The 27,055-nt window shown below is 44.2% G+C and overlaps 1 protein-coding gene across 2 annotated transcripts in view; it reads right to left on the reverse strand.

The window, feature by feature from the left end:
- Positions 1 to 921: 921 nt before the first annotated feature.
- The window catches only part of RAB30 (RAB30, member RAS oncogene family), a 41,247-nt gene continuing 15,113 nt past the window's right edge, over positions 922 to 27,055 (reverse strand). Inside the window, exons 2-5 of one of the 2 annotated variants that reach the window (XM_068181659.1) lie at positions 10,388 to 10,488; positions 8,938 to 9,021; positions 3,974 to 4,157; positions 922 to 2,065 (exon numbers count right to left, since the gene is read on the reverse strand). In XM_068181659.1, the coding sequence (XP_068037760.1) occupies positions 1,815 to 2,065; positions 3,974 to 4,157; positions 8,938 to 9,021; positions 10,388 to 10,480 (612 nt within the window). In that variant the 5' untranslated portion in view covers positions 10,481 to 10,488 and the 3' untranslated portion in view covers positions 922 to 1,814. Of the gene's footprint in view, positions 2,066 to 3,973; positions 4,158 to 8,937; positions 9,022 to 10,387; positions 10,544 to 27,055 lie in introns of those variants that run through there. The other variant, XM_068181658.1, reaches the window with a different exon arrangement.

A 27,055-nucleotide genomic window follows, 5' to 3' on the forward strand; every position in this document is an offset into this window, starting at 1 on the left:
CCATATGACAAACCAATCCCCCCTCTCTCTGACACAGAGTCAACTTCCTATTACATATCAAAGGCACAACATGATGCAGCCCAAAAACAAAAAAATAATCTTTCCAGGAAACAAAAAAAGCATTTCAAAATGCCTTTTTTAATTGCTATTTTTTTCAATAAGTACTTACTGGCAGCTTTTTATGTCGATACAAAAGCTCTGTTATAATCTTCAGTAAAAGCCAAATAATATTAAATTGATTAACTCTAAATTGCAGCATATCACAGCCATGTAATCACCAGGAGAGATTTATCCAGATTAGCTAAACTGAACTCAAACTCCTAAATATAATTGTTTATGTGCGCATTCACTACCTTCTGATTTTGCTTCCATGCCAATGTGTAAATTTGCAATGCATTGTATGGCACTAGAGGTGGAGTAACATCACAAACTCCAGGTGCTTCTACTTCAGAGGTTCTGTAGGAAGAAGTTGCCTAAACGGTTACATGTACCAGGGTTTGGGATTAAGGGTGCAAAGCATCAGGTAAATAAAATGACTCTACAGCCCTGAACCTAAAAGCTACCCTAGCAGAGAGACCAGATACCAAGAAAAGACCTTAAGGAGCACCTTTGAGAGTAGTTCCACAAGGTGAGAGTCAGATGGAGCAGCATGGAAGGACACCACTTGCAACCCATTGCTCCTTCGACTTACCATCAAACAAACCCTCTACAAATTTGTACTCCTGCCTTCCAACAAGAGCTGTGTCTACAGGCTTTGTTTTTCAGCTGCGCACATTGCAGACTGCCAGTTCAGACTGCGTTCCTTTGAACCCTTGTACGCCATCCATGCACGCACAAGACTTTGGTCATGTCTGGTGCACTTTCGCCAAGTCCACCAATCACCTTTCCCAAGGCTAACTCTTTACATCAGGACATGACTAATTAGAGGAGGAATGGTTAATTTATTTATTTATTTTTATTTCTGGATAGTCTTTTCATCCTTTGTTGGATATCAAAGAAGCACACAGTCCTTTCCCACCATGTTCAGGCCTAGAAAAAGAGGTAATGAGATTTTTTTATTTTTATGAACAGTGCTTATTAGTGTTTTTTCCTAACCAGTCTAAGTTACACATTCAGAAGACAGTAATGTAGTAAAACTACGTTTGGCCTATGGAATATTTGCTGAACTGCTAGCACCAAAGGGAGCGACTGAGCCATATCCATGTCTTCTTCAATCTTGAAAATGCTGCTATATGTAACTTTTTTGTTTATTCCATGTTCATGAAAGTGCCTGTAGATGAGAGACATAACACTATTTCAAACACCAGAGTCCTCCATGAAGACGCAGGGGCAGACGTTATGTACACGTCCTACAAGCTCGCTCACTGACAGCCCAGAAAATTGCCAGGGTAGTCCAAAGTCAGCATTCATTGTTGCGTTTCTTCTTACTTTGTTTTACTTTAAAAAGGATCAAACACATTGTTCTGCAAGAGAGATTTTGATCTCTTCAGTATCTTCAAGAATGGCTGGTCTACTCTCCCACAGAAGGAAACAAAACAGCTCATGTTCTGCATTACATGAAGCACTTGTGCAACTCTTCCTTTTCTGACCTGCTCCACAGACTGCAAGAAAAATTAAATTTAAACCCTGTTGTATTCTGCTACGTTGCCATGCAGCTGGAACCATCAGCCTGCCATGCTTCCAGGACTGTAACCTGACTCTGAGTAAGCCAGATGGGTCTGATTGGCAGGAACTCCTTCAAGTAGATAAATCCCAGCATTGAAAAAAAAAATCCACTTGGCCCATGGCAGAAGGGGCAATCACATGCCAGCTCTTTAATTGAAATTACAGCAAGTCAAGTAGCTGATACTTTTCCCCTCTCCTGGTAAGGGGGATGAGACATTGTTCACAAGGGTGTTCTGTCGTGCCTCGCTGATCAACCGGCAGGCCAAGTCCAGGAAGAGTTTTTCCACATTATCTGATTCTTTTGCTGACGTTTCCAGATAGTACATGTCCTGTGCTTCAGAAAACTCTGCAGCTCTTTGCTGGGAGACTTCCCTCTTATCAGCTAAATCAATCTTATTACCTGCATTGAGAAAATATTTTAGAAAATGAGTTAATTTAATTTCAAAACCAAGAGAAACTGAGGTCTATAAAAGATAAATAAGAGTTTGATTTGATATATGTATGGACAGTGGTTTGGATATGTAACTCCTAGTGCTTGCTCTGCCCTCCAAATAATGTATTCCCTGAAACACCCAAGTCCATTTAATATCAGCTCATGTAATGAAATATGCTCTGGGAACGTCCAAGCCAGTTTGTTTAATTTAGCACCAGTGCATCTGTTTGCTGCATTATCAACCAACATTAAAGGATTTCCATGCTAACATCTATTGAAAATTCTCCTGTGTTTGCTCTGAGGAGCACTTAATGTCAATTATAGCATATGAGACACTAAATGTGATATTCATCATGTTGTTACAAGCTTTTTAAAAAGTCTGGCATTGAAGGAAGGTTCCCTATTTCAATATTCCAGTGTAGGATTTGTCTGTGGAGGCTGGAAGAGGAATGGACTTGCAGGGCACTTGCAGAGTGAGGTGGGGTGAGAAACCAACCCTTTGGTTCAGAGGGACCTGTCTAGCATAGAGTCGATTAAAGCTTCAAGCCAGCATCTGATATAATTATACAGTATTGCTGGCCACTCAACTTCAAACGTGATGTTTCTGCAATTAATCTTACAACGAAGATAACAGACCAGGACCTGCAATGACAGGCTGCTCTGTCCACAGACTCAGAAGGTTCAGGAGGAGACCTCTTCTGGCCCCATTCCTACCAGCAATTTTTTGAGAGCTCGTGTGAGGAAAAGGCGGCGCTTCCACCAGAAAGCCTTCTCTCATTGCCTTCCCCTTATATGAGATCTTCTTTCCCAATAAGGCAGTGTCTTGGACCCACTACCTGCACTGAAGTTGCCCTTCTAAACAGATTATCATCCAACACAGGTGATTTATGGGTGTCATCATCTTCAAAGGGTGTATTATGACTAAAATATGATTTATATGTTGTGCTGTAGATGCTAGCAATTAACCTAATGTTCACAGAAAAAATTAATGTACATTTGTTAGTCATTTATTAATTGATTCTGCACCATTTGTACCATACTTATGGAGTATGAGTTTCTTGTATGGAAGCTCTATAAACCCCACAGCTCACTTGAAGTAGCTCTGGGGCATGGTAAACTCAAAAGACTTTTTTCTTTCCTTTAAAATACACTTTTAGACACCTCTTACAATGACCTAGATATTTTCATTTAAATAGCAAACTATTAAAGGTGACACTGTAGCATGAAACTTCTTAGCTTTCCCCAAGTTATTTTTCCACTGTTCTTTATATATTCTTGGACCTTTAAAAGCCAAGTCCCAACTATCAGATGCTGAAAGCAGAGCATGGAAAAGCACTGGTAGGCAAAATAACCTTCCCCTTGCTTGTAGCAGACAGATGGCCTGAGGTCTGTTTTGCCTTGAGTTGAAGCTCTACCGATTAATATAACATTCCAGTGTTTATTTTTAGTCTCCCTAAAATCCATGCAAGAACATCCAGTTTTCCAGCTCTGCCCCACCTATGAACGCTATGATCCACACAACCGTCATGTCCTGATGTGGTTCCCAGATCCTGACCACATAAGACAGGACTGGTTATCCCACACCTATGGAGTATAGCTAACTGCAGACATCACCAGCTCGAGCAGGTCCTCACTTATTTATGGAGACCTGAGCTTGGAGTCACAAGGGGAACTGCTCCATCCTTAGCTCGGTGGTAGCTGCACCACCTACACTTCGGTCCCTTATGGTGGAAGCATCCCTCAAGGGGTCCCTCAAGGACCACCCTTCAAGGGGTGGCATCCTGAACACCACTTGGAGCATCCTGGGGCTATTTGCAGAAGGAATGGTCCAAGCACTGGGCTCAAGGCAGGCACAGCTCTCCCCCTCAGGCTTACCCACGAGCACGGTGATGACCTTGTTGCTGGCGTACTGCTCGATCTCCCGCAGCCACTCGGGCAGGCAGCGGAAGGACTCCTCACAGGTGATGTCATAGGTCAGGATCAGTGCGTTGGCGCTGCGGTAGTAGCTCTGTGTGATGGATCGGAACCGCTCCTGGCCTGCCGTGTCCCAGATCTGCAGCTTTTGCCATAGCAAGGAAGGGTGGTAAAAGGCAAAAAAATGATTATTTAATTTTTTTTAATTTGATAGCAGCACCATTTTGACCTAAAAAATCCCCTTCAGGGTAAAACCAATGCTGGGAAAGCCCTTTGCTCCTCTGCCTTCAGCTTCTGCTCCCCCAGCATTGTTCGTTTCTGTTCCTGCACTTGTGGATTGAAATGCAAGGCACAAAGTCAGCTGGCACTGCAGCCGGCAGCCCTGGAAGCCGCAGGTCTGTCGGCTTCCATGCAGCTTCTAGCATCTCCCTCTGCAGTGGGCAGAGCTGCCAGCCTGGAGAGGCTAGAGGGAGAAAGTAACTTCTAGTTAAGTCTAACAACAGCAGCTTCCATTCCCAAGAAGGAATAAGAATGCCTCTCCTCTAGCTCATGGAACTGGTTGCAGTTATCCAGAGACAATGCAGTGATGGATGAACAAGGAGCTCAGCTGAAGGCTTATCTAAGGTTTGGAACACATTTCCTCTCTACAACTTCAGCCATCTCATCCAGCTGCTCACTGTTTGCCTTCCCAACATGCAGAATTGGCTACATCACAGAATCCCAAAATGGTTTGAGTTGGAAGCAACCATCTGGCTCCAACACCCCTGCCATGGGAAGGGACACCTTCCAACAGACCATGTTGTTCAAAGCCCTGTTCAGCCTGGCCTTTAACACTTCCAGGGATGGGGCATCCACAGCGTCTCTGGACAGCCTCTTCCTGTGTCTCACCACCATAAAAAAACTCATGAACATTGGCCAAACCCTCTGAATCCACGAAGACAACCTGTATCTCCCAATACAAACTACACTTATACTGGTTTTATATTTTGACTATCTGATAGTTTTTAGTGGGTCATCAAAACCTCAATGCTTCAAAAAGGAAGGAAAACATCCAATATTAACATAATTTCAAGACAAAAGAGTATTTCTCTGCTTCAGCTCTTAATTTTTTAAAGTAGCTCTCCCTGGAATTAAATATGTGGAAGGATGCTTTCCAGCCAAAATCCTGTGTATTTTGGGAAGAAAAAGGTAAAGTATTCGAGATTTTTTTTCCACATATTCAGCAGCCTGTACAGAGAAAACCTTATCCTTGCCCAGTTCCAAAGCTGAGCTATGCCAGCCACTCATCATAAACATGTTAGCTTGAAATGAGAGCTCCTGGTAGCAGCTTTTACATGTGGGGCACAATTTTGGGAAAACAAAAAAAAAAAAAAACAAAAAAAAAAAAACCACAAAAACAACCAACAACACCACTTTTTTTCAGAGAAAGTAATTGTGGCTGGCTCACAACTCCTGGGCACCTTTGTGCTTTCATCTCTTGGCATAGTTGTACTTAAGTGGCTGAACCTGGTATCTGTAAAGTGACACACAAAACCATAAATGAAATTACTTGCACATGAAAACCAGATAATGAATGAGTCCTTTTTAAAACAAACTAACCTCCAAACTCTGGCAGATGGAAAGATGCAGATAATTCTGTTGTTACTCAGCTGTTTTCCAGGAAAAACATTTAATCACTGTCTACTGGCTAACTCCAGCTTATATATATTCTGCCTTTATTGAGAAGATCTCTAAATTGATAGAAACTTGATGTGAATATGTTCTTCCACTGCTTTAATCTAATGAACAGTGAAAGCAGAAGAAATGTGGGATCTGGGGAGAGCAGGCATGAGTCTACCTGTGAGGTGGGTGCAGAAGGCAGGGAAGAGCCCCCAGTCTTACAGGCACTGATAAACTCTTCGTGCACCCAAAACGCACATCTCACAGTTTCCCTCACTGGTTATTTCTGTCAAAATATTTCACAGCAACTGTTTTATTTGTACAATTTCACCCCCCCTCCAAAAAAAAAAACAAAACCAAAGGACAGTGTCTGACTCAGCCTGCAGAAAATCTAGATGTTTATTTTCTTGGTGTCATCTGATGCTTCCTGCCCTCTCAACACTTGCACACACATTCAGCTTTCCACCAAGTCCATATAGCACAGCCCTCTGCTCACAGCTCTGAGGATGCTTAGCTTTGACCAGCCCATGTTAATTGCTATCTGCTTTGCATCAATTTGTGGGCCCTCTTGGTACAAGTGCTGCACATATTTTTGGAGTTTATTGGAAGAAGCCAGGCAGATCAAAATCCCCCCACAACTGCACAGTGCTCTCCCAGCTCATTGGGCAGAGAGCTTTGGTAGCTGCTCATATCTGGAAAAGCTTGCACACAGCTTTCATACTAGTGAGTCCCTCTCCACTGACTTTATAATGCTCTTTTGAAAGCTGGAAAGTATTTTTCTTCAGAAATCCATAAATTATTTTCAAGTCTGAAAACTCTTTCGGCAAACAGCTCTGCTCCCTCATTCTGGACCCCAGCAGACATGCAGGGGAGGCTGCCCAGCACAGAGGCAAGAGAATCATGGCTTGGGCACTGCTAAATGGCTAACAGCCAGAGCAGCTCTGTTCTCTGACTCATTCCTGCTTTCCCCTCATTAAATGTTCGTTCTCAGAAGCACTGCTTATTCAAAAAGTTTCAGCTGTAAGACCACTGAAAGAAATCTGTTTGCCTTCCAGACGCCAGAGGGCTCATTCCAATGCCCAAATGTATCACACTAAGCTCCCACCAAGGCTTGGTCACTGAAACTGAGCTCCAGCAACTTACTGCACTGGTGGGGGCAGGAGAGGGACTTTAGAACCCAGTTTTGGCTGTGGATACAGCAAATATAGTGGATACAGCAGCTAGCACTTGCTAAGGCTCTGTGACACACAATCCTGCCCCAAGGTGATTCAGAGAGGACACTTGTGCATTCATCAGACATTTGCAGGGCAGCAGAGACTTTTCATTTAGTTTGCAGAGCTGCCCTGAACCATCCTTGCCCCTGAGACAGCTCATACTGGCACAACTACGTCCAATATTCTCTTAAGAACTTTGCACCCTCAGTCCAAATTAGTCTTAAAACAGGATTATATGACAGGAGCAACACTTCAAACACAGACAAATCCTGAGGGTAAGTTCACCAGTACAAACCCCAGACCTCATATACAAGTGATGTTCTAAAGCTCCAGCAGAATTTGACAGAGAACCAGATGCTTGAAAAGGAGAAGTATCTGAAGTGGATGGGATTCATGTCCCCTGGGACTGCTTTTCTCCCTCTAATGACCAGGACAGTCTTGAGGCCACTGATTTAAACTATGTATATAAGAAAGAACAAATTCCACCTCCAGTACAGTGATCACACCATTTACCAGCTCAGATCCTCTGAGTTGCTTCACTGGAGCTGCTTTTGGCTGAGAGAAACATCTCTCTGCTGTCTGCGGAGCTTGGGACAAGCAGCATTCATGTCCTGACCAGCCGCGCTAATGAGCATCACAACCAGAAATCTGAGCACCAGCACCACCTGGGCCACACATGATCCTCTCTGCTTCCCTGCCTGCTGCTCTGGCCCATTTGCACAGCCACATGCTAAGTATAACCTTGGTCTTTATCAGGTGAAGGATTTTCTACCTCTTGTCCTTCATCTGCTCAGGTGGGAAGGTCTCCTGGTGAAGCACCACCACTTCCCATAGGTTTGTAAGCTCCTCACCCAGCAGACTTGCAGCTTGCTGACATGACCACAGCTTTCAAAATATGTCCTAAACTTAGCAACACAATGCCCCGTTTTCTTCTTAAACCCCTCTGTGGTGCTGTGGTACAGGTTAAAAAAAAAAAAAAAAAAAAAAAAACAGGGCTGAAAATCTGCCCAAGTCCACTGTTTCCACACCATCACTTTACACAAGCTTAAAAACAGGTCTCAGTGTCACACCCAGCCACTGTCACACTGGTGCCACTCCTGGGTTTGATAAAGACAGCAAGAGGAAAACTGCTGGTTTTCACTTTGATGTCCCTGAATTTCATGCAGACAGAATAATTCCAGGAGCAGCTCAGGGACGACAGACACCTTGATATTACAGGCTCAAATAACTGTACTTTTTTCTCATCTCAGATACCACAGCAGCTCAAGTGAAACCTCTAGTAATGAACAAAGTGATAGCAGCCAACACTTCTGGGCTCTGGAACCCAACCATGGACCCCATTAAAGCATGAGAGTGTTCTTCAATCTCATGCTTTGTGTGTTTTGGCCCAGGCAAAGTAGCTCTCTGCCAAGTGATGCTCAGGCTCATTTTGGGGGTCAGCTCAGGAAAAGGACAGTTTCCCAGAAGTGGCTTCCATCCTATTTTAGAGGGTGAAAGAGTTAAAAATATGGAGAATTTTGCCCTTTGTTTGCTGAAACACAAGTACTGCTACAAGTGATGAGCTCTGCTTCTCCCAAATCCATAACTTGGCAGAAGTGGAAGATGAGCCTCTGTTGGGCAGAACCACACAAGCCCAGACATCTGTTCTCCCTAATGGCCATCTTGGGAGCTCACAGGAAAAGACTTTCCTCAAGCACATCCCAGTGGGAATGCAACAAAATTCTGCTTACCAGAAACAAGAGAGCAGAGGCTGCACAGAAATGCTTCTTTGGGCTTCCTCAAGTTAGGCATGACCTCACTGTCTCCTAAGCAAGGACAACAGTTTTGCAAAGTCTCCCTGTTCCATTTTCTCCCCTCCAGCAGGTTCACTTTTACAATCCTGATAGTAATGGTGGAGAGGGGCACACAGATTGTTAGACCCCGCATTGCCCAAGCCATGCCAGACAGCCCTGACCTTCCTTGAGTGTCTTCCAGCAGAGGAAGGGCTGCAGCAAGAAACCTCAGCTATGGTACAGCCACATGAATTTCGATTTTATATCATCAAGCTCCTACCTTTACTTTTTCACCGTTTATCTCCACAGTTTTAATCATAAAGTCAACCCCAATCGTGGCTCCTTGCCCTGGTGGGAAAAGCCCCTGGAAGAAAACAAGAGTTTGATTAAACTTATTTCTACAACAAGAAAAAAGTCTCACTGGGTGCCAATCCTCACCCTTTTCCATCTTCAAAACTATTCATTTGATGCCCCCTTCCCATGACACTTCCATCACATTTAGAGTGTGACATTTCCCCAGCATGAAGGTTACCATAAATTCAACCCTGTTGTGTTCTCCCTGCCTTATACATCCCTAATTATGCAGCAAGTCATTGACTTCAGAAGTAGGAACACAGGAAAAGAAAAGGAGGAAAAAAGGAGGTGGGGGGGAACCCTTCTGTACAGATGGAAGAAGCAGGGGAAGGGTGAGGACCTTCCATCCTACTTCCCAATGCATTGCAAGGTGTGTGAACATCTGTGTGGGATGAGATGCATTTGCAACCTTTTGCAAGCTCACACCTTCCCTTTTCCCTCCACAGCACCAATAGGCATTTCTGGCAGCTCTCAACAATGCGGTTGCATTGTTGGACAGCATTTCAGGAGCGAAGTACAGTGCCAGCCATCACCAGTGCCACAGCGATGGCAAGGGACAGCGCAATGCTGGTGGTATTTGATTGCAGCACCATCAGAAAGGAGCAGCAGCAAACGAAATGAGAGCTTTATGATTTCTGGTCTACCAAGTCATGTTGATTTTGGGGCACATCCATACTCTACAGCTATGCTGCCAAAGAACAAGCAGCAGAAGTTGCCAAAGATTTCTGCTGTAAACCTTTTGGGTATGACTAGCTTTATTGCCACTGGCTGCCACATGTTTCTGGAGAGCATCTAAAATCACTACAGCTTCAAAACTAAAATTAACAGTGATGGGTAAAATTGCTGGCAATTCCTAGTGGAGAGTCCAAAACCCCACAATTTGTGCTTTATGATGCATTATGCAAAGTCTTCCCTTGCCCTGGATCACAGAGGCTATTCTGCCACAAAGAAGGACACTGGACTGACAGCTCAGGACCCAGATTATTTACTAATGACAAATAACAGGGAGCACTTTGTGCATCAAAGGTTGAGGAGGAGACCAGGAGACGTGTTGGTCTTGTAACTGGTCCAGAACACCACCAAAACAGGAGGAGTTGTCCCGGTGGCTTTCAGAGTGGACTTTCCACCTTCAGAGAGGAATGAGGTTTCTTCAACACAAACTCCAGAACAGGGCCAGGTGCAGCATTAGATACAGATGCACTTCTTGTGCCAGTATGTCACTGTATGTGATGTGTGCACCCAAGGGTGTGAGCAACAAAATGTTTTGAAGCTGTGATGCTGGCAGAGCCCTCAGCGCAGAGCTGCAGGCTCCACACTCCCATGCCAGTGCTGTCCCCATCCCAACATTCCAAAACCTAAGAGGTAACCAGCCTTACCTGAGTGAAGCGACGGACTAAGCAGGTCTTCCCCACCCCGGCGTTGCCGATTAAAACAATTTTGAAGAGGAAATCATAATCTTCCATACTCATTTACGCAGCTGCAAGAGAGACAGAGAGCACAACACTGTGTGAACCAAGTCAGTGGAGACATGCCCTTTTATCCCGGCTGAACTTTATTACTCCAAATATTCAGAACAAAGGTCTCTTGGCACACACATGGATCCTTGATAAGGGAGAAAAACACTTTTCACTCTGAGCTAGGGCATCCACGTAGTCAAAGTCAGCTGCTGTGAAACCTTGGCCCCATTTTGGTTCTCATACGGTCTCACCTGGCTGCCCACAAGTTAGGGATGCTGGTTTCAGCTTTCCAAGCAGTGCTCCACAAACCTGAGACACTGGTTCCTAGATGTTCCCAAATGTTTGTTTTACTTTTAACTACATCAGCTCCAAAGGACAGCATGGACTTTATCACATTGTCTGAGGGGGTCATGTAATTGACTCCTGTTAGGGAAATAACCCAAACCCCACCATGAGCTCCTCCACAGAGAGCAGGGCTTGGGCACACATGAGGCCAAGTAGGGGACTTCATTTTAAAACAAGAGCAGCAGTGCTTGCCTTAAAAACAGAAAAAGCTCATGTGCTAAAACTGTAGTGAAAAGTGGGGTAACACTTTAGCTGAACTACAAGAGGATTTTATAAGAGAAGAAATAATAGATGCTATTAGGAACATTACTACTCTGATAATTTTCTTTAGTTTTGTGAGGAATCTTTTGATTGCTCAAATGGGAAGTGAACAGAGAGAAACTTAGGAATTATCCAGCATCCTCCATGCCCCAAATCCAAGCTCCTTGGCAGGGTGCAGAGACTGGTATTTCAGCAATTTCACAGGAGATGGGCAGGGTTGCCTGCATGGGGGAAGATCCACATGGCTTCCTACACCACTCACAGCATGGGGAGGACCAAACAGACAAATGCAGAGCTGAGCTGCTGACAAATGCATTTGCTGCAGCTGAGCAAATCATGAGGGATGAGCATCCACACCTTCATGTCCAGTGCTCCCAAGGGTGCTGGCAACACTGGGCCCAGAGAAGTAGTCTGTAACCTCTCAGGAAAGCAACAACAACCAGAAGAGATTCAGCTGGAGATTTTAGGCAGAATGAAAAGCGCAGAGACAAGGAAGCAAAGGTCAGTGTCCAAACCTAGCTATGTCCAGGAGGATTGAGGTATTACACACAGCGTCAAAGACCTGCCCTCAAGATACCAGAAAAGAGACAGATTTACAAGCCATCAGTTCAGATACCATGCAAGGCAAAACCAAAACATATAGAAACCTAACCCACCAGTACCTATAGATTAGGTATAGAATGAGGTGACAGAGTCAAGGATGGTAAGTGTAGCAGAAGTATGGGGCAGATGGGTGGGGAATGGGGGGAAAAAATGTATTACAGAAGTGCTATCCTCAGTAAATCCCCAGACTGCTTAGAGGAATTTTACAGAGCTGATGGAGGGAGGAAATGCAGCCTGGGTGAAACCAGCTTCTCATGCTCAGTCCAAAGTCAGGGTGCTGTCTCCCACTGCCTCCAAAAGTCCTTCCTTTGGAGGGTTCATTGTGACACACACCAGAAGGCTCCAGCTACAGACTCCAGTCTCACCAAACAGCTGTGATAGGCTTATAGTCAAACAATCAGAGAGTACAAGATAAAGCTGAGATAGTCTGTTTCTGCCTAGCAGAGAACATTGAAACAGCTCTCCAGCCAAGAGTCTGGTGGACCTGAGGGCAAAAGAGGTAGAAGTCTGACTCAGCTGCTTCAACATCTATGCGGCCCTTGGCCTTTCCAACAGCCTAAAAAAGGGTAAACCACACCAATTAGTGACTAATGAGCTACATCATATCAGCAGATGGTTAGTAGGAACACAGCTGAGTCATTGCATAGACATCGCTTCACTGGGGTCAGGGGCATAGTGCAGCACAGTGTCACCAAACAGTAGCAGCTGGAGGTGTCCTGAGGATGCTCTGACTTCACCTTGCTCCAACACATAAGTACTTCCTCTCTTAGTAGAGTGAAAGAGTGGGACCTTAAAAAACAGCCAAAAAAAATGCACCCTTTTTTATTTTCTGGGGTACTTACTTTATGTAATTGTTTCATATCTCTGTGACTGTCTTTCCCAGAGTGGGACTGATAACAAAAGCAGTATTAAACACACATCGACAGTGCTCTTAAATGAAGACTAAATGTTAACATAAGGTTTCACACTCGCTACTGCCATGTAGAAAAACATGATCATCCACCAAAAGTCTATTTCAAGACTAATGATACTCATGCAGCACTGCATAATTATTCCTGGGATTCTTCATACCCCAGAGGGCATGCTCCATCCAGAGAGATTTCAGTTCCATTACATGCACCCTAAACAATCCAAAATTCAAATTTATCTTCTTAGGAAGCTTAAAAATAAACTTTCTCTGCAGATCTTTGAGGTCAGAAATGCTAAATGGCTCAGACATACCCTAAAGTTATGTCTGATCCCTTTCATTAGGCTCAAGGACTAATCATATGTGATAATCACCCCAAACGGGAACTGAAAGACAAGCCAAGACCATAAAACAAATCATGCAATGATGAGATTAAATGCCAGAACTGAAGAGATACAAGAGGACAGGGCATGGGAAGGGACAAAGCAAAGGAAGCAGCAAGGAAGAGTGAGCAGTGCTTTGTGAAGCAGAGTGGGCAGGTGAAGCTGACATCGCTGCCCTATCAGCCCAGGTGGTGCTCCTCCCTCCGAGTGCACACGCAGCCAGTGCTGGACACACAAACACTGCACTGGCCACGTTATGAAATCCTCTCCTCCTGCACGCCAAGCCTTGCAGCCAAGTGACCTTTGCTGCTGACTCAGGCTCACAACACCCTCCCCTCTCTCCAGAGAAGATGTGTCTCACCCTCTACCCCACTTACCACAGCTGGGGAATGTGCATTTCAGCAAGACAGCACATTGCGTTATATGCTTAAAAAAAACCCAAAACAAACACAGAGCACAACTTCTCAATTTGTTTTTTGTTTTCTTGAGTTTTTTGGTGTGGGTTTGGGTTTTCTCTTCCCCTCTCTTTCCTTGTGTTTGTAGGTGCAAGGCTCTGCCTCGCATCCCTGCAGTGGTTTCAGGTGTTCAGGATGCAGCTGCCTGTCCCACCCTCTGGAGGAGACAAGACCCTGCAGTGAGGGCAGGAGATGGGATGCCAGTCCATGCCTCAGCCACCCCTCACCACACTCATTTAAATCACAAACACTACAGCACAGAGACATGTCCTGTCATGAGATGAAGCAGGAGTAGAGTCCAAGGCTGGCAGTAGGGCAGAAAATTTGGTTTCACAGATGTTCTTCCCCAAGGCAGTTTATGCAGCTGGCATCCCAACCAGCCTCCATAGGCCATTCCTGCCAGCCCCACACAGGAGCAGTTTTGTGGGCTTTTATTTCATTTGTGTCACTGCTCTGCTTCACTCCATCATGCGACCCCTCACATGGTCACTCTGGGCAGAACAAGACGCCAGGAGGGATAAATCGAAGCAGGGCTTTGATTCTACCTGGAGAGGTGATCCATCAGTGGGAATGCAGCTGAAGGACAGTTTTAGACTTAGTTTTCACAGATTCATAGAATCATTAAGGTTGGAAAAGACCTTTAAGACCATCAAGTTCAACACTGCCAAGTCCACCACTAAAGCATTTCCGTAACAGACACATCTACATGTTTTTCAAACACTTCCAGGGATGGTGACTCCACCACTGCCCCGGGCAGTCTGTTCCAATGCTTCATTACCCTTTTAGTGAAGAAATTTTTCCTAATCCAAATCTAATTCTCCCTTGATGCAACTTTATGCTTCCTCTCATCCTAGTGCTTTTCACATGAGAGAGGAGACCCACCCCTACTTCACTACAATCTCCTTCCAGGCAGTTGTAAGAATGAGAAGGTCCCCCTGAGTCTCCTTTTCTCCAGGCTAAACACCCCCAGCTCCCTCAGCCACTCCTCATCAGACTTGTGCTCCAGACCTCTCATCCTGGCATCCAGCAGATGAAAATTCCCACTCCACCTGATGTGATCCACCTGACTGCCACCCACCACCTGACTGAGGTCACCCTTGATCCCCTCTCCAAATCATTGATAAAGACATTAAACAGGAGTGTCCCCAAAACTGAGCCCTTGGGAACCCCACTTGGGACCAGCTGCCAGCTGGATGTAACTGCATTCACCAACTCTCTCTGGGCTCAGCCATCCAGACAGTTTTCTACCCAGTAAGGAGCTGGATGAAAAACAAAACAAAACAAAAAACAAACTATCCACAGCTGCAAAGGTTTCCCCCATTTAAAGATAAAGACCAAAACCATATCAAGCGTAGAATGCTGATAATTTGCACCTCAGCTCTATCCCACCTCAAAACCCCATCACAACCTACTGCTGCAATTAGGCACAGAGAAGGATCTGCAGCCTTTTCACCTGCTGGATCTAACCAGTAGGCCAGGGCAGGTTTTGATGTATTTATAAAGTTTTTAATAAACAAGTATTTTCTGTTCTTCATCACCCAACAGCTATAAACAAAAATAAGTTTACCCAAACACCTCAAGTTCAAACAGCAGCACTTATGTATACAGATATTACATTGATTGCATACGCCATATGAGCAACAAAATTCAAAGCAGGCTAATATTTCAAGCAGAAAATTACTCCTTGCAGGCCAGAAAATTGCAGGGAATTCAGGTCTGGACATGCTGCTGCATTACATAACTCAGGATAAAATATTTTCCTTACCAAAGCACCTGCCAACCCAAGCAGGCTCCTGCATTCAGCAAGCACAAGTCCAGCTCATGCCCCCCTGCAAACAAGCAGGCTGCATTTCCCTCTGCTTCTTTGCCCACCCTCCTCACTCCTCATCTCCACAGGGTTTGATTTCACTTCCATTCACACTAGAAAAATTAAGAAGGACTTAATTCCCAAGAAAGTCTGGATCATGCATGCCTCTGTGGTGATGGTGGCAAAACCACAAGTACATGGGATGCATGCTCTTGGCATGGTGCAACATTAAAACTCCAGGAATGTATTTTCCAAAATCAAGGGAGAAAGATTTATTGTAGGCACTTAAGGTTGCAGAGCTTGACAACTCTCAACTCCTCCCACCACACTTACCATTGCAGGTGAGCTAAATCCAGTCGCCTGTGCCCTGGCAATCCTAAACATACCTCTTCAAGGAAGGAAGAAGGTCCCAACAGCACTCAATAAATCCATCCAACACTTCCAGGAGGCACCAAGCAACTATGCACATAGTGCAGGTAGGTATGGACCTTCCCCATGCACAGCAAACCCAGCAACATTGGCTGATGAGCTGCTGATTATTCAAAAGTCTAGTCACATTTTAAAAAGTGCATCTGAAAAAAAAACAGATCACAAAAACCTCAGCCCTAGGCTATATGGAGAGATTCATGCTCCTCAGTGCTTCACTCTGGATGTTTCTCCTACAGCAACCAAGCAAGTTGAGAAAGTACAAGTTGTCATGTATCAGATGTATGTTTTATTCCACAGATATATTTCTATAAATAAAAGGAAAGCTGAAGCTGAGGGGTTTTGCATCAATGACCATACAGAGCACACAGGCTTCCCCTTACCACTTTTGCCACCATGGAAAATTTGGAGCTCTCTGAACTACTTTGCTCAGGTCATGGCTCAAACATGAGTTGGCTTCCAGGAGCCTGTGCAGGTACTACGGAGGAACACAGTGGTCAGCAATCACAGCTGCTTCCCCACAGAACAAGCTAGGTAAATCCAAGACCAATATCATCCCAAAGAAGAGCCTGAAGCCACAGCTCTGGAGAACAGGGTGCTCTGCTGTGGTGCTCCCACTTAACACAAGACACCCCAGGCTTACCCCAGCCCATGGCTGGACATCAGAGGTAATGGCATACAGACTGCACTCTCCATCTGCCTGCATGGCTTAACACTAGAGGTTACAGATCTCACACTCAGGAATAATCTTTGGGTTTTCACACATTCCAGACATCCCCTGATGGTGAAAAGGTTTTGTGTCCACTTCTGAGTGAAGTCTTCTGAGGGGCTTTGCTACTACTAGTATAAAGAGCAGCATTAACACACATCATTAATCCTTTTTGGGTGGATGGTAGAGAGATGTGTTTGGGTTGGACACCTCCTGGGGGATCTCAGTGCCACCAAAGACCCTTCATGAGAGATCAGGGAACTCACAGCTTTCCTGGTGCAGTGTCCCCATCTAAATTTCTCACCTCCTGGAGAGAAAGTTTTCTCACTCAGAGACATTGGTGCACGTCACCATTAGGAATGGCCATGGAAGTGCTAAATATCGCATGCAGACAGCAAGTTATAGTCCATCACACACATCTGAGGATTGAACTGTTAATAATAATAATAATTCTCCCTGCACAGATAAACTAATCAGATTTCTGTGTTGTGTAGGAATAATGAGGTACATGCAGTAGTAAAAATGGAAAATTTCTTTAGGATTAAACAAAAAACCTGTTGACATGCACAGCCACAATGCCTCAATGGTGTCAGACCAGACCACACACCAGCACCCCCAGGACACACACCATCTTTGGAAGCATGAGAACAGCCTGACACTCCATTTACTGTCAGAATCTGGGTTTTCACTGCAAAAAGTTGGTGCAATATTAACACTTGCTTTTATAAACATCTTTTAAGACATGCCTGGGTACGGGGACAATACTGCATGCTCAAAACAACACTCCATTGGTCTTGGCTTCATTTTAGCACATCCTGTGACCACTAAACTCTACACTCTGCAGCAACATGCTTTTGTGTGTTGAAGCATTTACAGCCAGCACAGCAGACAGGCTGACTTCCAAGTGTGGAAAAAACTCCATTGCCAGAAATCCAGCCAAACAATGCTGTTTCACATACTTAAAAACAGCCTCTTCCCAAAGGGGGAAAAAAACCCAACAAAATTATTTTCTAAACTACAGCCAAGGGGTAAGTGAAACATATCTTGCATGGAAAAGCTAGGAAGGCTTACTGAGTCCAGCTCTCAGGGTGAAATAAAGCTCCCACACTAAGACCTAATCCACTAAAATGGGGAAACCCATCAGCAACTTATGTGAGATTTTGTGTGTTTAGAAACCAGGTGCAGGATCAGGCTGAACCCCAGGTGTCTCCCACAAGGTTTCTGGGGACAGGGCAACTCCAAGCAGTGAAGTGCAGGCTGCCCACCTCACAAGGAGGCAAAGCCAGTGGAGAAACAAGTCCTTGGTTTAGAATAAAGGCTTGTGCATGTCAAACACGTAAAAAGCAGTCTCCTGATGCATTAGTTTGCTGGGCTGGCAGGGGTTTGAGTGGCATCATGATCATACACGGAAAAGTTTTGAAACTGGGTGACAAGGTTCTGCTAAAAACTTGGAAGATTAGACAGCTTGACACCATCATTTTTGAGAATATATGAGAAAAGCTATCACAACTAAAGAATTTCAATAAAGTATTTACAGGAACATCATGACTCAAATGAGGTTGCAAGTGCCAAATTAGCACAAGTGTAAGTGTGCCATTTAGCAGTGACATAATCATAAATGTATTGTGAAATATGAATATGTGCCTTAGAGACACTTTCATAACCCAGACTATCCAAGAAAATTTTCTTGAGTTTTAACTGCAATGACATCTCTTACTGCTGTTGACCATCTTGTTTTCCTTGTGTCAGTCTGTGGCATGAACAAAATTTAAAAAAATCTAATAAGGTTTTGTTTAGCAAGAATGCTTTCTAATTGAAAAAATAAGCTGTTATTTCCATCTCTTCGCTTCTGCTTAAGTAAGCTTGTGATTTACTGGGATTTTTATCGCTTCTCCATCAAACCTATTAGAAGTAATAAGTAATTAAACCTCAGCTAATTGCACTTTCAGATGTCTGAGGTCTGGGCAGTGCTTGGTACCTCAGAGCTTGGGCTGTGGGCTCCATGCAGCCTGGTGAATGATGCTCATCTGCCATGGCATGTTGATGGCATGCCACTGGTGAAAGCCAAGCTGTGTCAAATCAACAGTGTTCTGGATTAGCAATCAAAAAGCTAAAAAAAAATGCTTTTGGCCCAGGACAGATACATCATACTGAAGTCTAAATATAGAATATATAAATATATTCAAAAATACATTTTAACATATAAAGTAATATGTATTTAAATACATAATACATATTTTAATCTATCATAAATATGTGATTTAAATATTATAATAGTAATAAATTAGCAATACCAGCAGCAGAGGAAGAGAAAGATAAACATCACAGATCCATACAATAGTTTGGGTTGGAAGGGACCCAGGAAAACCATCCCTGGCAGTGTTCAAGTGCATGAGACATTGAGTAATCTGATCTAGAGGAAGGTTCCCTGCCCATAACAGGGGAGATGGAACCAAGTGATCTTTTATGTCCCTTCCTACCCAAGCCACTCTAGGATTCTACAGTAACACTTCATTGAGAGAAGCTCAATCCCTAACCAGCTCCTCTCATACATTTTGTTGCAGCCTGAAGTGCAGTGAAGCAGCCTCCTCAAGACAATTGCTTAAAAGAACTTTATCCAGGAACAAGCACAAAATTATCAGGGCATTAATTTGCAAAGTTCAAGCAACTCATCTGCAGTCTGTCATTTGTATTTGGGTTACAGGGGCAGCTTCTTCCTGGTAACTGAAGAAGGTGGCTGTCACTCCCAGGCAAAACTTTCAGGCATGCCCCCTAAATGAAGGGCAACCTACTACTCCAGAGGTGGATTGTTAAGATAAAATACTTCTTTGTTGTGGTTATTTTTCAACTAACACGAAGAAATAAAGAAGTGACCCTGTGTTTCAGCTGGAGGCTCCCTCTTCACAAGCACACATGCAACATCATATGTGAGCCACATGTGCGCTGTGCATCACATCTGGGCCACCACAATAGGACAGGCAGCACTTTGCCACAGCAGGTTTGCATTTTGGAAGGATTTCTGGCTCTGTTACACCTTTTAAGGGAAGGTTTCTTATCTAGAAGTGACAGTGGTTTTGAGCATGAAACGAAAGGATAGGAGGAATAAAATACAGTTGAATGTTACAGGCTTTTGCCTCCAAAGATGAGTTTGGAATCCCAAACCAGGGGGCCCTCTCTGCCACTGAAGTCAAGTTTGGGGTGATAAATTCTGACCTATTCCTAAGCTGATTATTGCCCCAGTGGTCCTCAGATTACCACCTCCTATTTCCAGATGGGGAGCACATTTTACCTGTACCAGGCATGCTCGTGCACACAATGCTTCAGCTTCCTAATGGAACTACACTACGAGCTCAAGCATTATATGTGCCCTCTAAGAAATTCTCCCTTCTAAAAATGGTCTCATCTGTTGGAAACCCCTCAGCTGGAATCAACCATCCTGTCTGGCAAGTGACTGATCTGGCAGGGAATATTCTTTGCATTTCTGCAAAGAAACACTGCAGTACAGCTTTAACTGTGGGTATCTGCCAGAGCAGCAGATGCTTCATGAAAACAAATTGTTCGGAGAGGGAAGAAAGTGGAAACAATAGAGACTTGGGTGTAGCTTCAGGACTGGATTAAGAAGATGTTTCCAAAGGGAAGGCTTCCAACCCTGCTTGCTCTAGAAAGCTGCAGGAGGGACCCAGTCCAGATGGGAAAAAAAAACCTCAGGGTGGGACAGCAGAATTAGACTTTATAGCCTGAGTCACAGAATTTAATTTTGTAAAAAAGTATGTTTACTATCTTGAGTATCTCAATAACAGTAACATTATATGATAGCTCCTAAGTAAGATTTTTATAAGGATATTACACATCTCTTCAGAAGGTAAGGAACAGTATTCATGCTTTGGTTATATTTTAGCTCACTACACAGAGCCTATTTTCACCTGCCCTTATAGTTTCAGGTGGTTACAGTAATTTTTATTTACCCTAAACCACTGCAAATGTAGTTAGTCTTCTAGGGCAGCTATCTGCTGTTAAAACCTCATCTCAGCTTTGGACCAGTTGCAATTCAAGAAACTGTATGGGGTAAACTTGAAACTAAAACAAATCCTTAAACACAAAAAGGCAGCTCTTTAGCAGAAGTTTTCTGCTCCAGGCCTCCTACTACTGCAGGGACATTAGTCAAATAGCTCACCTAGAAGTACAAAATCTGAAAACATGATTTTAAAAATTGTGTTCCAGGGTCGTTGAGATTTTTTGTTTAGAGCTGATGCAGCAAGCAGTACCTTGAGGACTAAGCAAGCAGGGCCCTACAAAACCAAGCATTGCATGTGCATGCACACACACATTAAAAGATGGCACTGGCCACAGCCGCTCTCCAGCCCAGATAAATCATGTCTCCACCTCTGCACACCTCTACACCCAGCTCAGCTACTCCCCATCTCCAGCCACATGGGTTAATAAATTATTGCAGAGATCTGCAGAGAAAGATTTGCATTTGGAGAGAAGGTGAAGGCACAACTGCAGCTTCTGCGGCACCAATATTCACCCTTCTGATGTCATCAATGACCAGCAACTCTGTGACATAGCCCAGGAGCTCCCAAAGAATGGTGCTTTTGTACAAAAGCATGTTCCTATCTCTCAGGGTTCCTCCAGTACAGACATTGCTGTATTATAGATATAAGCACACAAAATTTTTTTTTTTTTCCTGTATTACTACTGTCTCCTGGCAGCAGCCCTCTGAAGTTTATACCTCTTTGGGACCAAGATTAGGAAACAAAGTTACTTCCTCTTGCTTACTTAAAGCAAGCAGCAGCCAGTCCTTCGTAGACACTGATGCCAACATGACACGGGCAGCCTGGGCAGTGCTGCCACCGGGACAGGGGCCTTCGCACTCGCAGCTGCACGGTCATGGCGACACAACTTGGCACGTCAGCACCCTGTTTGTGACCATCTATTTTTATTCCTTAGCAACAGAGCAGCTTTTGGGGTTGAGCTTTGAGCTTATGGGGCTTTCTTTCTCGTGTTGAATCTATATTTGTCACCCTGAGGAAATTCCTAAATAGAAGGCAGCAATTTTTAAGAGAGGATAAATGCTGGCACTCAGCTTTGCTGACAGCAACACCACCACCAGGCTCTTGCTTAGCGTGAAATGCTCAGACCTAGAGCCAAGGGAAGCTCTCACATGGACCAAGCATCAAGAGTCACATCCCTCACGCTTTCTGTCTTTGCAAAACCTTGCCCTGGCATTAGAACAGGAAAATACTTATTGGCTTATAAAGTCCCTAAGCCATTTGTATCTTGTGTAAACCAACATCTCCAAGGCTCTGAACCTCATCACTGGTCCGGAGCACTGATGGGTCCCATGATAATTTTTGTCCTGTGGGAGACAGTGCTGAGTGGTCCTGTCTTAAAGGGGGAGAGGAGCAGAGGGGGGGAAGATTTTAGTACAATACAGCAACTCTGAACTAAGATTCCATCCTTACCATAAATCATGGAAATGTCAATAACCCCCAGCTCTCTACATCTCTTAAATAAAAACATGCAAATTAAATCCTGACTAATCTACATGAGAAAAGCAAACAACACCTGATGTTTCCCAACTGTTAGCAACATGGCCTTAATTTTTTTTTTTTTTTTTAAAGATTTAATCATAGGAAGGATAAAGATATCACATGGCTTGGCAGTTTCATTGGTTGTCATGGCAAATGAAAATCCCTGACTCTCCAACTTGCCTGTTTTAGAGGAAAGGAAAAAATGCCCTTTTTTTATGACTGGAAAGCATGTTTTCCTAATAATCACTCATGAACCCACTGCACACTCTTTATAAACAGCTGCTCCTTCCCAGGGAAAATGTTTGCTGTTTCTTACTGATCAGCTCCTGGGGATCCAGGCAATTCAGCCCCAGCAGACATTCAGGCACGGGTAATGAAAATCACGTGTTCTCGGATGTGGTGACTTCTTGCCTGCCAAAGGGAGCCTGAACTAGCTGCAAGGGGGGTCTCAGCTCCACGAGGGCTCAACCACCAGCTCCCAGGGGAGGCTGCCAGCACAGCATGGCCAGGAGAAGCTGGCAGCAGCGTGAGCCCCACACTCAGCATCACCGTGCCATTTCTGGCCACATGTCCAACAATGGGTGTGTTTTCCTGTGTTCTCAAAGCAAAACAGAACCATGGATGCTTGTGTGAGTTTTAATCTGCCAGACAGGTAACAGCAGCAAAGACACCCCAGTGTTTGCCCCCACCAGGCAATCCAAAGTACCTTACACCCTGCCTGCATGACCAGCACCACACATCTTTCATTACAGTAGATTTTCTAAATACAGGGAAATCATTTGTCTGTAACTTCAAAAGCAGGTCCTCAGTGAGCCTGCTCCTTCCAGTCACACTGCCTTTTATTTTTGGCTGCAGGCTAAAAATCTGGGAAGCTGAGGATACCCCCAAAGCAGATTTACATCATTCATTTCATTACCAGGTTTTAGGTCATCTGTTTGTCTCCAGCCCTTCCCCTCCTGTAAATCACTCTCCACTTCTGAACTTCAGTGCAATACTCTTGTCTAGAAGGAACAAGAGGACCCTAAGGAATAATGTTTATTGTACAGTGTGGCAAGCAGTGCTCCTCTGTAGGTTATATTTTTTCCAACACTCCCATCCACTGTGATTGCTTGGGAGGAGCAGAAGTTGCACCACCAGAGATGGGCAGCTGGCTGGAAAGAAGCCCCTTCTCTAAGGAAAGCCACAAGCTCTTTTGCTGGAACCCAGAATGTCCCTTGGACACTCTTGGATGTTCCAGGCCCAGGTCAAAAGCCTTTGAGACCCTGGAATGCAGCCACAGACCCCTGTGGCTTTGAACCTGATCCATGGAACAATTTACCAACTTTGCAGGAGGAACAAGAAATCACAAAAGTTTAGATATTATAGTAGAAGTAGTCACAAAATGAAAGGAAGGATTTTTGAGTGCTATACAGGGGGGTTTTAGGCCTTGTACAGAGGGGTCTGAATTTTGTACATGGGGGTCAGAAGTTCTAAGATGGAGGGATTTGGGTGTGCCCTGTCCTCTTTCTTTCTTCTTCCTAACCTCCATGTTCTCGGTGATGTTGGCACTCACAGATTGGTTTAGAGTAGAAAGTCACTGTTCAATATAAGTGATGGGCATTGGGGAAAAACTGTAAACATCTAATACGTAATGTATGATACAAAAGAAGGCACCAGCCCCAAGGGTGTCGGGGTGTGCCTTTGCCTGACTGCTGAACAGACCGCAGCAGTTCAGGGAGAAAATCTTTTAGATAACACACAGTAAACTACCTTGAGACCGGATGACTGAAGACTACTGAGTCTTTCTTTGGAAGCACGGGTTGGAGGAGAGACTTTTCCACCTTTCCAGAACACCCCAGTCAGGGAGTGAGGCCCAACAACAACAGACCCTGCACTCTTTCCCTTATCTTCCTGAAAAAGCAGCTGTGTACCAAACTGCAACACTGCACTGCAACATTGGCTGTGTCTGTATACCGAGGCCCACGTCCTCCCAAAAGGCTCAGTGAGTTTGCACTGCAGAAACTTCATCCCAACAGCAAAACCATGCTCCTGCACAAACATCATCCATCATCAGGGATGCCCATACAAATTAGCTAAAGATAATGAGATAACACATGGATAACTAATTTGGATCCTTTCTCTTTTGGATATGAGGCAGAAGGAAGGCAAGTCATCGCTGTCCTTCCTCTGTGGCCAGGCTGTGCCTGCAGGACTGCGGGTGACACACCCACCTTCATTTCCAGGCTGCATGTACCAAAGCCAGGTCACTTTGTATCAAGTACGAGATAAACAGATTCCCACCGTAACTTCAGCTGCAACGCTGAATTGTATTGCAAGCCTCAGGCATTAACCTTTACCCACACCAAGGAGATGGAACATTCAGGTTACTCAAGTTACTAGGAAAACTTGGCTCTTTCACCCATCCAATAAGCCAAATACATAGAAAACATGATTTTTCCATGGAGGATTTCAGCCAGACTACCCCTTGTCATACTGGTTCTGCGGCATGCCCTCCCTGCAAGGGTTGCTGGCTGGCGCACTCAGCACCCTCACTTCAGGGTCCAGAATGGTCCTGCATTGCTGTGCATGTACCTGGTTGTGGGAAGGAATGGGCAAGGGAAAGAGCATGGGCCAAAGTGGAATTTGAAGGCATGCTGCAAAAATAAAGGGAAACTGAGACAACCAAAACCAAACAAGAGTAGTTCTCACTGGGTATTACAGAAGAACAAGCTGCCACTTTTGGACACCACACAGTTCTATAGCTTTAAGTTGAAAGGATGTGACAGAGCAAATATTTTCCAACCTGATTAGGAGACCTAGCAGTAGTCTCAAGGCTACAGCTAGTTACACTCAGGTTTTCAAGATCTTGACACACAATACAGGAAGAAAAGTGTTTCAGTCACAAAAAAGACTGCATTTTCAGCTTCTCAAATACATACTTAAACATTTTCCTTTAGGATAGAGCTTGACAATTGAGATGGTATGAGGCAGACAGACTGTGCTTATGGGGGTAAGGCACATGTCACATTTGTTCATCCCTTGCATTTTCCCAATTTTGCACAAAACTATTTAGACTAGCACCATTTGTTCTTTAACAAAATGGGCAGTCTACCCAAAAAATACTGCTTGCAATTCAAAACTCAACATAAGGCATTTTTATTTAGGGAAATAAAGAATTCCCTCACATTGTGTTTCAGTTTGCCATTTATCCCCTCAAACACAAGCACAGCCTTGCTGCCCTCCAGCACAGCATGCTCCCACCAAGTATAAAGCAATGTACCAACAACAGCTCCTATTACACAGCAAATTGCCATGAGTTCTAAAGAGATTGCATGTCTAACAGAGCCTGTGTAAAGCAAAAACAAGACTTCTGTAGAAGCTCCATATTTATTTCCTTCTGTATGTATTTCTATACTACACGTGACTGAAATCAGACATCCAGAGAACAGAATAGGTTTTTTTTTTCCTATTTGGTGCATATTTATCCTTTTAGCAGGTAAAAGACCAAAACCACAAGTCAGAACATAAGAAGATACTTGGCTGACTTCTTGCAGGACAGGTGCTCTATAGCACTTTAGACTTTATTCTTTCCACTACCCTGAAATGGCACTGCAAGCCCAAATCCACCGATCCTGCAAAGCTCTGTGCAAGGAACTTGAATGACAGCATTATCTTATATCTTAATTTTAAAAGCAGATTTATAAAAAGTCAGTGGCTTTCTCTTTGAAAACAAAGGGATTACAATTACTTGCACAATTTTATTGCAGTCAGCTAACTCCAGCAAGAATATAAGGATTCCAGCTTTGAACCACCTTTTCAAACTACTCTTTCCTCCAATCTATTTAGCTTCTCTCCAAAGGGAAAAAAACTCCCTCTTAACATGTACTGCTGCTCCCTTGTAGGCTAAGCTCCTCAGTGCCTCTGTCATGTGCACAACAACTGAAAATGAGGCAACTTGAACTACTGGATACATGTATAACAAAAACAAAAGAGAAGCTGCTGTGATGGTGAAGAATCCAGGCAGGGTAACAAGTCTTGTAAAACTGGCTTCATCTGGACTGGCATATTTGCTTAGCTGGCAGTACTCTCAATTGCTACAGATGACGGTGAACGGAAACATGTTACAGCTGTAAAAATCTAAGTTTAAAAAGGGGAAAAAAAGTGTTTTTAAAGAAACTGAGGCAACTTTACATTATGATTATAAAAGGAAGAAATAAGATTTATAGGTTGAAAAGACAGGGGAAACACAAAGAACAGGGGATGAATCTGGGCTAAGGATGTCCAGGCAGATGCTGCTGGAGCACCAAGGCATGAGCCCAGCCAGCCGCACTGCGGAGAGGAGCATCCCTGCCCAGCACAGCAAAAGAGGGCAGGAAAAACAAATGGCAAAAAACTATCCCTAACTCTGGAACGACACCTGCCAGCTACCTACAGAGATAAAAGCCATGAGGTTATCTCTGCCAAAAGTTAGAACATCCGCTGTTTTTAAAATTGCAAAGGAAGTGCATAAGCTGGCAATACTGTGTGCTGGATCTGGGAATCTGAATTCAAACCCTGAGCATAAATCAGGTTCCAGTGCCAGCCTGAAAAACAGTCACTACAGCCCCAGCTAACACATCCACCTGTAACAGAACATGCCTTTGTAAGTCACAAATAGGCTTTTGCTTCACTGTCAAAAGCACCAAACAGCCCACAACAATCAAGGAATATTGGGCATTAAAGGTCAAATATCCCATTTGTGGTGCAATGCAAGGGGACAGGTTTCAGTATGGTTTTGGCATAGTGATGTAGGTGAGCTTGGGGGCAAAGCCAAGTGTTCCACAGGCAAAAAAAGTCTATGTAGCATTTGGAGTGAAGAACTTCACCTCCAGTGGAGAGATATAAGTTTTCATTGTGGGCTTGCTAACTCCATGCCTTGGTTCACAGCCCTGTTGATGCTACTCAGCAGGAGCCTCACATACTGCCTGAAGTTACAGCCAGAAGTTCCAAGCGCTCCCTGAAACTCATTTGGGTCTCTTTTCTTGGCAACTGATAACCTCTTCTCTCCCTTCCCACAAAACTGGGCAAGCACCAAGTGAAAGTTCCCAGGTACAACACAAGAGTTGCAAACAACGGGGGTCACACAGAAAGCACTGGGCTTGGGGTTTTTTGTTTGGTCATGGGTTTTTTTGGATATTA

Source organism: Anomalospiza imberbis, chromosome 2 (assembly GCF_031753505.1).
Source record: "Anomalospiza imberbis isolate Cuckoo-Finch-1a 21T00152 chromosome 2, ASM3175350v1, whole genome shotgun sequence".
NCBI lineage: Eukaryota > Metazoa > Chordata > Aves > Passeriformes > Viduidae > Anomalospiza > Anomalospiza imberbis.